This window comes from Adiantum capillus-veneris, chromosome 17 (genome assembly GCF_014529385.1).
Source record: "Adiantum capillus-veneris isolate H3 chromosome 17, ASM1452938v2, whole genome shotgun sequence".
NCBI lineage: Eukaryota > Viridiplantae > Streptophyta > Polypodiopsida > Polypodiales > Pteridaceae > Adiantum > Adiantum capillus-veneris.
Window position 1 is genome coordinate 108,996,639 of NC_140947.1, and position 16,032 is coordinate 109,012,670.

A 16,032-nucleotide genomic window follows, 5' to 3' on the forward strand; every position below is an offset into this window, starting at 1 on the left:
TGTACATGTAGGGCAAGTCGCTAGTGTAGCGCTAGCTGTCGGGGTATTGTAAGTGCCCGTAAGTGAGTTTTTTGAAGTGAGACTTGTATATAACTAAAAATCATAGAAAAACTTTAAAAAATTCAGCCAAATTTCAGAAATTTTTAGGCTTTGGTTCGTTGTGCCTTCTTGATGCTTTTAGATGCAGTTTTCTGCCCTCGCCTTGCCTTCTCTAAGTGTAGTCGTATCGAGAAAGCTCTTTGTTTGAATCAATTTTGCACATAGAGGTGTGTAGATTCAATTTTTGTCATCTTAAATTTTCTTGCTAGTCATTTTCAAACTTTATTTCAAGCATTAAAATGCCCCAATTGGAGTTGCGCTCTTCAAGTTACGACTAGTACTCTACAGGGTTATGGTTATGGCAGCCTAGTTGACAAATTACGTGCAGACAGATTGGGAGGGCATGTATCTATGAATTGTGGAATTGAGGTTGAATTTTTACCTTTTATGTACAAAATATCCAAAGCAAGAAGTAATTTACACTTGAAATGTTACAAATCCAATTCAAGTTATTGGCAAACTCAAAATATGGGAAGAGATAGGGTGCTCTTACAAAAAGAAAGAAAAAAAGAATCCAAATTGCTTCATATTAATCTTGATCAAGATATGGTCATGAAGAGTATGCAAGGGGTATGTACTCATTGTATCCATTCCATGACATAGTGTACTCATGGTAACCTATGGTTGTTGTGGTGAGAGCTGCATTAAATTTACAATGAACTTGCCTGAGGAGAGCATTGTGCCGCCAAAAGCAACTCATGTTATGCCAACATCTTGAGCCATTCTCACAAAGATCACCACTCAACTAACATAGTAAGAGGTCACCTCATACCATGATGCTTTAGAGACCTACTCAAACAAAAAAACACATGAGTTCAATATTTGCAAGTAGTTTCATCTAACTTGGTCTAAACAATGCTGAAATATACATTAGTATGATAAGATTACCCACCTTCAATAACCACGAATTTGAAGAACCTACATGCAAGATATAATAAACGAGGTTGTTTTAGAGTAAAGTGGTGTTTAAGCTCTATTATGTCAAAGATTAGAAGGCTATGAAAGCTCTACAATGAAAGACAAGGGATGAGTAAGTGCATGTGTGTGTGTGTGTGTGTGTGTGTGTGTTAGGTATTCACATGCACTATGAGTTTGTCTAGGAATGGATCAGCACACAAGTATGTGCAAGATTGATGTGGGTGGATGGCCTAGTTAGTTTTTATTACATGAATTAGATAGTCTATGAAGATCCCATCAAACGACCTCTATAATCTCAGAATTAGCTCTCAATTTCTTCTATAATGTTTTAGACCTTAAAAAGAGCTAAGTTTTGATTTTAAAAATTTGCAATCCAAGCCTGTATGAGGCAGTTATTCTGAATTCAAGCCTGTATGAGGTAGTTATTCTGAATTCAATAAAAACTCCATTTTCCCCTTTCTTTTTAGACATAGTAACTTTTATTTTCTAGAAGGAGGTAGAAGAGTCTAAAGCATGGGAGTACGACACAAGGAGGTTTAGACTCTTTTGGGAAACTTTAAGGATTCATATGAACTTTCTAGGCGCTCATGTCCTTCTATCCACTTTGCCCCTAGTTCATACACATCGTAAGCCGTATTTTGTTGTTTTGAGTCTTCTAAAGTTCATGCTAAATCTTAGGAGATTTTTTCATGAACTTAAAAAGTGGCATTCATCTTTTGGCACTTTCTTAGCCATGATTGCACTTCCTTGCATGCCTCATTGTCCTTTGACATGTGCTTTCTCTCTAGTATAGTCATTTTAGAGAGACAAAGGCCATGGTTAAGACTGAAATTCATCAAAATTTTATGCACAAGACAACCTTGCAGGAATGCACACACAACGTGGAGATGGAGAAGAGACATAATAGAAAATGTATTACTTGTATGCAAATACAAGATAAGACTACTTTATAGTGATGGGCATATATACCAAGCACGGGGGAAAAACTTCTAGTAAGGAAAAAAAGTGCCCTGGTGGTTCAAAGTGTGTTCACACACATCATTACCATATACATGGTAACAAACAATCCCCCCCCATTCCTGGGAGTCATGCGGTAAACAAGAGCTTGCACATATAGATAAATGGCATGCCCTATAATCATTATTAGTCCACAAAAGGAAGCAAGCCCAAAGCTTTGAATTGGAAATGCCTTTGTGAATAGATTTGCAAGGTTGTCATGTGTCGGCACATATACCAAGTTGATCTCTCCAATTCTGAGTCTCTCACACACACCCAACCATAGTTGTAAGAGTTATCCTCTTGTACTCAGTCTCACAACTAGAGGTGGCTACAATAGGTCGCTTCTTGCTCAACCAAGATATACATGAAATCTCCATGAATTGTTGAGCATGAAAAAAAAAGCACTCGTTGACACTCGTGTGTCATAGCATCCAACCCAATTTGAGTCAGATAAAACCATGTAAGTCTAGCGGCAATGTTCCCTCCTTGGGATAAAACAACGCAAGTTGTATAGTGCCACTCAAGTAGCGAAAGATCCTCTTAACTACATGAAATTTTTTAAACTTTGGCCTATGTATAAAACTACTCACTTGTGAGACTACAAATTGAATATATGGCCTTGTAATGCATACATAAATGAGGAGACCAACTACTTTCTAGTACAGGGCAACATCCGTAGGATCTCTAGCATCAATTAAACTTAACATCAAACCCGTCTCCGTAGGAGTGGCAATTGGCTTGCAATCATCAAGTCCAAATCTGCCTAGCAAAGTTTGCACATACTTTGTCTGAGATAATGCAATACCTTCATCATATTGCTTAAATTGCATGCCAAAATAATGATGCAAAGCCCCCAGATCTAATGTCTCAAATGTGGCATTCAAATGAGCAATATGTGTAGCATCCAGACCAATGAGCAGTAAATCATCCACATACACAACAACGATAAGATACACATCATCTGCACATTTTACATACAAAGTGCCCTAATTTGGACTATTTTAAAGCCACATACAGTCAAACGATTATTTGATTTCTCATACCAAGCATGAAAAGATTGTTTTAAACCATACAATTCTTTATAACATATGTACACTTTCTTTTCTTGTCCTTTCTTGAAAAAACCACAAGGTTGTAGTACATACACTTCCTCATACAAAGCCACCATTCAAGAAAGCAGCTTTAATGTTCGACTGGCCTACATCCCATCCAAAATAAGATGTCAATGCACAAATCAAATGAACAGTAATCATACAAAAGCGGGAGAAAAATTTTCCTTATAATCAATGCCACCCACTTTGTACCAATGTCCTTATTGCCAGGAGGCAAGTCAAATAAATACCAAGTATTGGTTTTCTAAGAGGTTTCTCCTCACCACACATACTTGGCACATCCAAAGCATAACTATCTTTGATGCACAAGCATTGATCTCGTATGAGCAGAAAAACACTCATCCAATTTATTATCATGCAAAGTATGCACTAGCCATTTTGGCATACCTCTAGCATCCTCATTCTCAGCCCCGTACTCATCAAGTTCATCATTGACATTGCATCAAAAATAGGTTGATGTGTGACATTACTTGAAACCTAGGTAGGATGGATACTTGCCTCATTTGGACTTACATTTTATTCCCACCATTGAAACCTAGGTAGGATGATGTGACATCATTGACATCTACAACAAAACTAGGCTGATGTGTGACATCACTTGAAACCTAGGTAGACTGGATATTTGCCTCATTTGGACTTACATTTGTATTCCCACCATTGAAAAGAGGCAACAACGTATCAAAAATGTCATGTGAGCTTACACATGTTTCTTAGTACATGACAACTAGGATTGAATGACAACATCTTGCACAAAAATAAAATCTCAAGAAGTCAAGATATGTTTGACTATAGATGATATAACCTTTAACCCTTGCTCTCAGCATTGTAATCAAGAAAGTTGCACTTGACAGCCTTATCATTCAATTTATTGCATTGTTGTTTCACTAGAGCATAATCCAAGCAACCAAAAACACATAAGTGACCAATAGATGGCTTCATATCATGCCATGCATCATATAGAACCATAGATTGCAAATCTTTGGTAGAACACATGCTCGAGGAGTGTACTATGTAATCATGTTAATGTACCACATGAGTTTAGCAGGAGGGATTTTAAAATGCAAAATTTTCAAGCAATATAAAAAAGATACATTAAAATAAGGGTTTTTTAATTCAATTTTGAAAAAAAAATCATAAAATATGGGGCCATTTTATTCATTCAAACATGTTAAAAAGGGATTTTTTAATTACTCCGTGAATGCATGTTATATAGGGGATACTAAATAGTGCACCCCCCGAGGACACATGTTAAGTATGTAGGCAACACACATGACAACCTCTAGCCAGAAAGCATTTAGCAAAGCTTGGCTTTTGACCATACATCATGCCATCTCCATCAATAGTTTATCTTTCCTCTCAGCAACACTTGTGAGGTGTATAAGGCATTGTACATTAGTTTTTTATCCCACGACTAGCCAAAAACGCATCAAATTCTTTTGTCATATACTCCCCTCGATCAAAAGGTGTCTACAGTATAATCAGATACATTTTTAATCAACAACAAAAATAGTTTGAAGTGCATAAACACACTGGACTTAACCTCAAGCGGATATGCCCATTTATGTCATAAGTAATCATCAATAAAATTCACAAAGTACAAATTATTGCTAAACGAAGGAGTGTGCATTTGGCCACAACATCACTTTGAACAAGTGTTACCACCAAGCGATCACCACCACCGAGCGACCACCTTTTATGTAGCCATGGGCCGGGCTTGTCGGACCCGCTAGTATGTATTATGCTATCGGCCGGGTTTGTCGATTAGGTAGGAATGGATAAGAGTGATCTCCGATGAGAGGCGCACTCTAAAACTGGAACCTATAATGTTTGGTAGGATTGGCTAAGTGTGGGCACCCAAATGTGAACGGGCAATCCCATATAGAAGTCAATCTAAACCTAAAATACCTCATTCCCTCATTTGTGCAATGCAAGAAGAGTGCTCTTGCTCCATCTCCTTCTCCGTCTCCCTTGTGTACTGGTGTGTGTGTGTGTGTGTGTGTGCGTGTGTGTGTGTGCGCGCGCGCGTGCTTGAGAGAGAGAGAGAGAGAGAGAGAGAGAGAGAGAGAGAGAGAGAGAGAGAGAGAGAGAGAGAGAGAGAGAGAGAGAGAGAGAGTGATCGAGCATTGCCGTGGCACGACGGCAACGAGGCGGTAGAGCGCAACGTAGCGGCGTCTCCGTCTTCTTCGCAACGAGGAATCCTCCATGACAGCAAACATAGAGCAGTGAGTGACACACTCTCATCATCTTTGAACTTACTAGTTTAGGCTAGGTGCATGCTTGGAGCCATTTGTGGCTCGCACACAGTGTATCGGCAAGTCCTTTGCATTGACACATGCGACAGACGTGCACATTTTTGGCACTGTTGTCGGGGAAATGCCCTGCACTAAGCTCAAGAAACATTCTCTGTTGCGTTGTGGTGCAATTTCAAATGTAGGAAAGGTAGAGAAGGAAGTTGTGTCTGTTTTGAGAAGGATTTTTTTTTTGCTTCTGTGTATTGTTTTATTCATAAGGTGTTTAAAGGTACTGTGTATTTTCTGTTCATAAGGTGTTTTCTCTGTGGTAAGGTGTTAAAATTAAGGTAGTAGATCCATAATGTTAGTTCTCTGTAAAGTACAGTAAGTAGTTGTGTTAGCTAATGAGTTACTGTAGTAGTGTTTTAGTGTGTAACAATAGCTGTATTAGTTGTAAGTAGGTAGGTTAGGTGTGTGTGTGTGCTCGCGTGCACAGCGCGGCCGCGGTAACCTTATCCAAAAAACAAAAAAAATTAAAATTTTAAAGGTAGGACCGGGATCAGGAATATCCCCCAAACCCAAGCCCAAGCTCATGCTCAAGCTCAGGCCTCAGTCCCCCTTTAAAATTACATATATTAGCCTCACACGTAGGTAAAAATTGACCTTTTTGAGGACCAACGGAGCTTCGAGTAACCGAATGCTGTGCTGTAAAGCACACCACGAGCCGCTGAGCGATATGCTCATTTTAAGCTATTACATGCTCTAATCCAAAAACGGATAATTAAAAAACATTAAAAAATATCAAAAAATGAGTGAAAACGAACGCTTAAAAATGTAAGCAGTTAACCTTCAAGGTTATTTGCCTGACGCTTGTAGGGTGCCAAAGGTACATGCATCTGCACTCTGGTCGTGTACTACATGCTGAGCAACTAGAGAGCATTTCGACTTATGCGAGTTCTCAATATCCACCTACCTTAGGTTCCGGGCCCTCGACGGGGACCCAAGGTAGTACAAACCAAGACCCAAACATAGCGGCTAGTGACTCTTCCTCTGACTATGATGTCATGGAGGGTTACCCAATGCCTAATCCTGATAGCTCAAGCCAAGATATGCATGCCATGGGCACACGGTCTGGGTCGAGCGTGCTTAGCCGCTTGAAGGAAACCTTTAGTAGAGCCACTCACTCCGAACATGGAGTTAACGATGTAAATGAGGGGGGTGGGGAAGTAAATTCTCCATTCATGACCAACTTAGACCCTATGCCCTTAGAGAATGTGCACATGAATACTCCATTCAATGCACACCCTGACTCTTCAGAGCTATTCCCCTCCGAGGTTATATTACTTGATGGTAGAAGCCTTGCTGAAGTGCAAGAGGTTGAGCGATATATCATTGCGGCTAGGGAAAAGGAAATCAAGAGCTTACACAAGGCGGAGCAATGAAGAGAGCTAAAAGAAAAAGCCCCTATGTCAATATCCTTGCTAGGAGAGCAATCGAGTGCGCTTGACTTAGAAACCACTAAGGGCCAACCCATAGAGATCCAGATTACATCCAGTTCAAAGGACACCCCTAGCACCTCAATCCTAGATGGAGCGTTCTTAAATGAGAACTGGGAGTACGAACTACAAACGAAAACTCTAACCGACCTATACACAGGTCACACCTATCACGTGGGTTGGTTGGATATCCTACAATCCACAACGGATGCTACTAGTGTGGAGGATCAACAACAAAGAGTTTGTGAGGTCATCCATAGGGTTATTGAACTAGAGAGTCAGAACAAGGGGATCCACATGCCTTCAACGGGTCTCATGAGATTATTGGATACAGGGAAGGCTAAACAAACGACCTTATCGCAAATGAAGACTCCCTCGATAAGTTCAATGGATCCTCCATATGTTGTTTCGCCCAGGGGTCTCAGTGCAATCTGAGCCCACAAGTGATAGCTTTACTTTTCCAAGTCTATCTCATATTTCCCTTGATGACACCACGGTTACCATGCATACCCCAATGATGGGCATGCCAAGAAACACGCCATGGACCTCATTTGTTAGTAAAGCACCGCTACATGGTAGCTCAATGCCGGCAACAGTACCTACACGTGTGTACCAATCGTATATACCCATGGGTCCTCGTACTCATGTGGTTCCTACACGTGTGTACTAATCGTATATACCCATGGGTCCTCATACTCATGTGGTTCCTACCGCTCCCATTGTTTCAACAACCTATGCTCCACAACCACAACACCCAAGCTCTTATTTCCATGGGACTATACCGGCTAGCATTAGCATGTCACATCCGACATCTGCTATGCCTAGGGCCACACATATGAACTTTGGGTCACCACATGGCACAACACCGTACCCAACGTAGAACCCAAGGGCTTCCTATGCACCAAGCCCAATGCCAATACCTACTCCAAATGTAGTCTGTGGAGCGCCTTCACCCACGGTGATTGCTCTTAGGTGACTTGGCAACATTTGCTCAAGCTATTGGTCGATCTATTGCTGAGAATATTCATAACACACCTGATAGAGAGCCTAGAAGTAAGGCAATACAAATAGCCAAGCTCACACAAAAATTTAGTGGAGACGGGGATGTGAGAAAGCATATCGAAGTGTTTGAACAAATATGCGATTCTCTAGGAGAACACAATGACGTGCATAAGAGTAATGTTTTAAGCCTAACCTTAAGTGGGAAGGCAGGGGATTGGTATAGAACCCTAAGGGTGGAAGAAAAAACGATTTACCCTACTCTTAGGAGACTGTTCTTGAAAGAATACATACGAGAGGGAGTGCTTTGGGGTGTACCCTCTCAGCTCCAGAAAGCCCAATGAGAGGAAGGAGAGTCAGTGAGAGACTTTATTAGTCGCTTAAAGCATTTGAATTCTCATTGTAATCCAAATGAGTGCTTCAATAATAATCAATTTCTTGATAGATTCATTAGGGGATTACGACATGAGGATATCTACAATGGCCTAGTCATTAGAGGTATCACCACTTGGGAAGTAATCACCACCAATGTGATCCAATTGGAGGATAATTTAATGATTCAAGGAGAAAGAGTGTCTATTCAGCCTAAATCTACTAGCTCGCAAGCATTGAGGCATCAACCAATGACCCTAAAGCCTATTGCTAAGGAGCCAAAGCTATCTGAGATGACTTTAGCAGATCTCACCAAGGCCATTCAAGAGAGTCTTAGAGACAATCGTGCTCCGCAAAACAATCATATGCATCCAAGAAGGGAGCCACAATGGTGCTTAGTATGCTATGGTCCGCATAGTACTAGTGAATGCCCTACTTTTAGAGTGAAATTCAATGGGAACTGCAATGCCTATGGGAGGTATGGTCATCAAGTTAAGGATTGCATAGTATTTAAGCGCGTGATGGCCAATAGACCAACCTTAGCATGGACAGACACACCTTGAGTGCTTGCATTGATGCCGGATCCAGCTCTTGAACAAACGTCACAACACATGGTCCCTAGGGCCCAAAATGTTGTTCAAACAACACCCTTACGACCTCCAGTGCTAGGACCGCAACCACCACATCCGAGAATTGCTTCTCTGAATCAAGTGGGTTGTGAGTCATCTATTGCTTGTTTGGAAGGCTGTGAGGAGGATATAGACCCTAATATTGCCTATGGGATGGGTGAGCTTGAAGAAAGTCCACAATACTACATGGAGGACTATTGGGGACAAGTCAAACCTGTTTATCAAGTAGTTTCTCTTGCTGCAAGAAGACAAAATATCAATTACACTGCTAAGAGACCATCTCTTGAATGCTAAGAGTGTGGAGGTCCACATCGTGTGGCTGAGTGTCCTATTAGGTTACAAAATAATGCCACACTAATGCAAAAAATCAAGCGACCACGTCTACAATGCCGATACTCATGTGTAATCAATGTGGCATAGATCATTTAATTGCCCAATGTCCAAATAATCCAAATGCGCCGAAGATCATGCCATTAAACTTGATTGAGGTTACGAAGGAGCCATCACAAAGTACACCTGTGGTACCAGTAAATGTACTCACACAATCAATGATCTAAAAACAAAATTATATTCTTGAAGAAAGAGACACGACATCAATTGCCCTATCTCAGAAGAAGAAGAAAACTCGAAGAAAGAGATCACAAAAAGCAGCGCAATCAGACCCCAGTTCAAAGACCAATATAGGGATTGGTGACGACCCCGTATATATGAACGACGCTGAAGAGGATTCTGATTTAGGTGAAACCATGGAGACCAAAATGACCACTAGGAAAGAAACCAACAAGGAAGATCGTCATGAGCCATAATGGCCAGGATCCAAAAAGAAGATAGAAACTTACCCAAACACTATAGAGGAGATCGAGCGAGTCAAGCAATTAAGGAGTTTGGTAGCAGATACCCAAAGGGATCTAGATCCAGCACCTAGGTAGAGCCAGATTACAGACACAATGTTCCCTACGCAACAACAACCTCACCAAGTCCATAGACCCTTAGCCATACCTAGTGTCATCCAAGAAGAAAGTGACTTAAAGTCATGGGAAAATGGGCATACTTACTTCTTATTGGAAATAATGTTTACGGAGGGACTACCTGACCCTATCGAAGAAATAGAGATCCCATCTTCCCTACGTCAAGGTACTGAAGCCCAAAAGGTGCCGTTAAAAATTGCTAAATTGATGGATTTCATGGCTCCAAAGGTTAGAACCACCATCTTGTCCAAACTATATGGAGACCCTGAGCTATTCTTAGCTCTTTGAGCTTTCCTCAATGGAGGACTGAAGGTCAGGCTATCACAATATTCACAGATGGATGGAGCTAGGGAGATGCCCATAGAGGAGGAACACTTAGATCCACAACCCAACCTAGATGAGAACCTTGTTGTAGAAATACCTGTTAACAAGTTGGGACAATACTTTGAGGGAGATGTGTCATAATAATCAATATCTAATTCTCCTAAATGATTTTCTCATATCAAACTGATCATTTAATGTGGGGAAGTGCCAGGGGAGAAAAAGCTAGAATATTGGTTAAGCTAGCAGACTGGCCACAGTAGGGATCCAAAGGAGGGAAAATAGGGATCCAAAGGGGGGGGGCATCTACAAAAGATCCATGTGCAACAATGGGCTAAAAAGACCCTAAGGTTCAACCCATTAAGACTTCCAAAATGCTAAGGTTCCAAAATTCAAAGGTTGTGTCCAAAGGTCAACCCTAGGGGAAATTGGATGCTTTGTGTGTGACCAAAAAAGTCTTGCATATCCCTACATGGGAGGGGGCGAGCCCTTCTTCTAGGTGATGAGAGAGAAAGTCACACACACACACACACACGCACACATAGGCTCCCTTTACACAAAGGGAATTAGGGACACAGGTCAACTCCCTAGCCTAGATGCCCACAAGGTGTGCCCAATTCCTATTGGATGGCCTTGGAGGTGGACCAATGAGAATTAGTCTAGAGTAAATCTAGTTTAATTAATTTAAAAACACTTAATAAAAGAACCAATGAGAATTAAGTCTCCTAGAAGACTATTGGACAGTCTCCCAAGGGGTCCAATGAGCATTCAAGAGCCCAATGGCTTGCCTGATTCCTATTGGCCAGGAGGCAAAGGGGTCCAATGAGAGTTTAGTTTAATTATTAAATTACCTAAAGCTCTCACAAAAGGGGAAAGGGGGACACATGTCAAAAGTCTATCACTTATGCTGCTTAATAGCCATTGGCTTGACTTGGGGAGGTCCAATGGGGAGCCTGCAAGAGCAAACAGCAAGAGGGCTCGCCCAAGAGAGAGAGGGGGCTGATTTTTTCAAGGCATTATCACACACACACTCACACAATCTGATGTGTGAAGAAAGAGAAGACTATCTCTTCCCAAGCTTTAATGGAGAGCTCATCACCTACTCCAAGCTTGTGAGATAGAAGCTTACATCGACACACTCTTGGCTTGTGGATGCAAATCCAACCAAGAGCCAAGCTTCAATGCATGCTCATCTCCTCTACCAAGCTAATTACTAAGCTAAAGCTATGCTAATATGAGTGATTATGTGAGGAGATGTATATATTTCTCGTAAGATACTCCTTCTTCCTCTCAATCTACTCTCATACCCTGCTAGCTCTCACCATCTTCGAAGGTGTCTGAGGTCTTGGGTCTGAGAACGGGGATAATTAAAGTTGTGTTTACTAATTGTTTTGCTTAGTGCATGAAGCTTTCATCTTCATTGCACTAGCTAGTCTTGAAGGAACACAAAGAATTGTATTGTACAATGTCTCTCTTGATGGGAGAAACCATAATACAAAGCCTTTTGGAGGGGGGACCGGCTCCATTCAAATCCGGTCCTCAACTGTTGTCAATAGCTTAATTTCTCTCTCTTTTGAAAGTATTGTTGATGCTATCTAACTAGGTGTTATACTTTTTGTTGCTCTCTCCACCCAAGCACTCTTGTAATTCTCATTAGGAATCTATTCTAATGAAATGCCCACTATGTTCATGCTAATTTCCGCTACACATAAGTTTTTAGACCATTAAATGTTACATTGGTATTAGAGCACAAGGTTTCTCTTTTCTTGCTCAAGAAGGGAGGTCCTCAAGCTAGCTATAAATGGTTGGTATTATTAATTGCCTTTGAGTAAGTAGAATAGGGATTTTTCAGCCTTGCAGTGCGCCTGCCTTTGTGCAGTTAACGGGGTATCACCGTCGAGAGCTGTGGTCTTAATAGTGGAGTCCTACGGGGCTTGCCTACGGCTTTAACCACTATTGAGCTATTAGAAGCTTGACAGGAGCCGGTGTTGTTTTGGTGTCTAAAGACCCTCTCTTCTATTCCTTGCAATTAATGGTATTCGAGCCGCGGGTACAGTAGCTTGAGTGCTTTTTCTAAAGGGGTAAAGAGGAGTAGCAACTAGGGCTTGAAGTGCCAAAGTACACCTAAAAAGTTTACACCTAAAAGTTGTTAGAACGGATGACAATAGTAAAGAGAGTGAAATTAATGTTGATAACTTTGATTTTGCTCATGAGCAAGCTACTAATGATGCTTCAATGTTTGTTAACTATCTTTTTTCTAGGCTTCAACAAGCCATGGGCAATCCATCTCTCCAAAGTGAAGTGCAACAGCAGCTCCGTGCTCACGGGATTCTCCAAGCTCATCACCATGACGAGAGAACACCTAGGAAGCCTCCTTGTGAGACTCCCAAAAGAGGTCTCTCTCCGATTCGAGAAGAAGAAGAGAATCCATACGAAGGGCTCAAGAATTTACTTCTTGATGATGCATCTCCTTCCCAAAGGAGAACTCAAGATCCTCCACCGAAAGAACGAGAAAGAAGTGAGTCTCCCGCCACCTCGGCGGAGATGGCTCCACGAAGACGGCGGGCTAAACGCTCTCCGTCACCACCAAAGCGGATAAGACCATCACACTCTTCGCCACGCCATAATTCAAAGAGGGATGATAAAAAGCAAGAGAAGAAAAAGGCGAGAAAGAGGACACCCTCTTCTCCATTTTCTTCATCCTCTTCTTCTTATGAAAGTGATGGTGAAGACAACGAAGATCAAGACAAGAAAAATGCAAGAAAGAGGTCACCCTCTTCTCCACCTTCTTCAAATTCTTCACCTTCTGAAGAATGAACCTAATGCTTTAGCAAAAGAAAATAAAAGTAACCAAAAGGAATTAGAGTTATCCAATTTTCTGAAGGGGTTTCAAGATGTTTTTATTGACGACATCCCTTGTGAGCTACCTCCTAAACAAGGTAATGATGACCATGCAATTGAACTTCTTCCAAGAAGTTCACAGCCTAACAAACCTCCTTATAGAGTTTCTCAAGCTCAACAAGAGGAGATTATGCGGCAAGTACATGAGTTAGTTGAGAAGGGCATGGTTAGGCCTAGCTCATCTCCATTTTTCTCACCGGTGCTATTAGTGCAAAAGAAAGACGGCACATATCGTATGTGTGTCGACTATAGAGCACTAAATAGGATCACTATCAAGAATAGGTTTCCCGTTCCACGGGTAGAAGACCTATTTGATAAGCTACAAGGATCGACCTACTTCAGTAGGATTGACCTAAAAAGTGGCTATCATCAGATAAGGATAGTTGATCAAGATATTGTAAAGACCGCATTTCGCACCACATTTGGTCTTTACAAATACATTGTCATGCCTTTTGGCTTGACCAATGCACCAGCCACATTCAACCGCTTGATGGAGAAGCTGTTCTGGCCTCATCGAACCTTCACTTGAGTGTTCTTTGATGATATTATCATCTACTCTAATTCATTAGACGAACACAAGCAACACCTCTAGGTAATATTTCAAGTTTTAAGAGAGAATAAACTTTATGTTAATCGAAAGAAAAGTGAATTTTTCTTGCAAGAGATTCAGTATTTAGGTCACATTATCTCTCAAGATGACATCCAAATGGATCCATCAAAGTTAGAGGTAATAAAAGGATGGCCTAAACCAAGGAATCTTCATGAACTAAGAAGCTTTATAGGTATGTGTGCATACTATAGACACTTCATAGAAAAGTTCTCACAAATTGCGGGACCATTACATGACCTAACAAAGATGTAAGGTCCCCGTCCTAAAAGATCGGGGCGACTTGGAAGAAAGCCTTCTTTATCCTCTAAATCTGTTGACGACACCCTACTCCGATAAGGCGAAGCAAGGATACGAGCAACGAAAGAGAAGAAGACTTCCACCTATTGTGTTCGTAGTTGCAAGACCCTACGCCACAAGCTAGGTCGATGAGGTTAAAGGTTCTATGGACTCTATATCTTACATTATAAGAGAAGAAATCCCTTTCACATATTAAGGATCCAAAAACAATGCCTTTTTTCCCGCGTTTAAGAGGCACGGCCGCCATCCTTAAATCCAAAATATGACATGGGATAAATCTCTAACTAACTGAGACAAAGTGAAAAGTACTCGACTAATCGAGTCCACCCATCCTTGACTGGCAACCTAAGCCAGTCCCCACTTTCCACACTACACGCACACTTTTTTCCACACTGTTTTACATATACAAACAGTGTTCCTTAATTAATTCCAAACATAGGTTCTTTTATACAGCTCTTCAAACAATACCAAAACAATTCAAACAAGGTCTAATGTAACAGCCCTATTATTCAACAAAAATAACTTTTCCAATTTCTCATGAGTTTGCCGCTACCCGTGGACTTCCTCTGTTTAACCAACAGAGCCTTTGCAAAGGATTTATTCGCTAACCGCGAATTGCACAACCTTCCCATCTCGCTAACCGCGAGGAACAAAAGAGAGCCGATAACCTCAGCTTAATCTCCGCTACCCACGGAATCATCTCGCTACCCGCGAGAACAAAACAATTCTTCTCATTAAATGATTCATCAAACATGATCAACCAATTCCTCATATCAATCAGTAACCACTTATCAAACAACAACAGTTTATTAAGTCATAACAATTCAACAAACACTGATAATTTATCAAAACAGTTCTTTCACTAATCTATGAAAACATATGCTTGTTTCTTGTGATAAGATCATGTTTCTCGAACAGTTTAAGGGGTTCCCTACGCTTAGCTTCCCAAGTCAAACATGAATAGCAATGCATAATTGTAAATTTGTCTTACCGGATTTGGAGCGCGTGCAGCTAACTCCTGTGCTGGAGGTTGGACGGCTTCGACTTCTTCTTCGGTTGATGCTTCCGTATGAGATATGTTCGGAGTAGACACCTTTCTTCCCACCTTCCTTGGTGGTGCAACGGCATGGGCGTCCTTAGAACTTCGCGTTACACGCTTCGGCGCCATAGCTTCTAAATGGAGAAAAGAAAAGCGCGTTGTTGGAGAGAGAGAGAGAGAGAGAGAGAGTGTTCACAAATCGGGTGATGGCACGTCGACGATTGGAGATGGAGATGGCTTGAAGGTGAGAGGTTAAGGGAGAGAGGCTTCCTCCGACGCGTCGTTGCAAGAGAGCTTCCGCTTCTGTAGATGTGTGTGTTCAAAGTAAGAGGAGGAAGGTCCTTTATATAGGCTCTAGGGGGGTGCTAAGAATACTGAGAGGTTTCAAGAATAGGAGAGGAAAAAAGCTCGCGCGTCGTCGCGGCTCTATAAATAAATAAATAAATATATATATATATATATATTTTTGGTACGCGAATCCTATGCGCGATTTTATAAAGCTCTATACTTACAAGTTCCCATTCTATTTTGAAAGAGAGAAAGAAAGACGTATCTTAATTTTGACTCACTTCTCTTTCTTTCCTAAAAATACTATCTCTAAGCTTTTTCTTCACACATAGATTAGGTACCCACATAAACCTATCGTTCCACATAAAGAAAGATCATAAATAAATGGATTCTGAACCCAATTTTCAATCCGATTGCTCTGATAAACTCATGATGACTCACAAAATTGAGAATCTCAATTACTTTGCAAAATAACTTAAATGACTTATATGGATAAATGTTGGGTACATTACAAAAGAAAAGCGTTAGCTATACATGGTCTGCTAAGGAGAACAATGCTTTCGAAAAGCTTATCTCTCAACCTGTGCTTACACTATCGGATCTCTCAAAACCATTTGAGGTCCAATGTGATGCTTGTGGTGATTGCCTTGGAGCTGTTTTGCTCCAAGAAGGGCACGCCATAGGCTATGAGAGTCGAAGGCTCGACCCTGTTGAGCAAGCTCTAGGCATATATGAAAAGGAACTCCTTGCAGC

The 16,032-nt window shown here is 41.1% G+C and overlaps 1 protein-coding gene across 1 annotated transcript in view; it reads right to left on the minus strand.

Annotated features, from left to right (window-relative positions):
• Window positions 1-865: 865 nt before the first annotated feature.
• LOC147437855 (protein ANTI-SILENCING 1-like) overlaps window positions 866-16,032 on the minus strand; it is a 180,566-nt gene continuing 165,399 nt past the window's right edge. Inside the window, exon 11 of the mRNA XM_086487292.1 lies at window positions 866-888. Within this exon, the coding sequence (XP_086343418.1) occupies window positions 881-888 (8 nt within the window). The 3' untranslated portion in view covers window positions 866-880. The remainder of the gene's footprint in view (window positions 889-16,032) is intronic.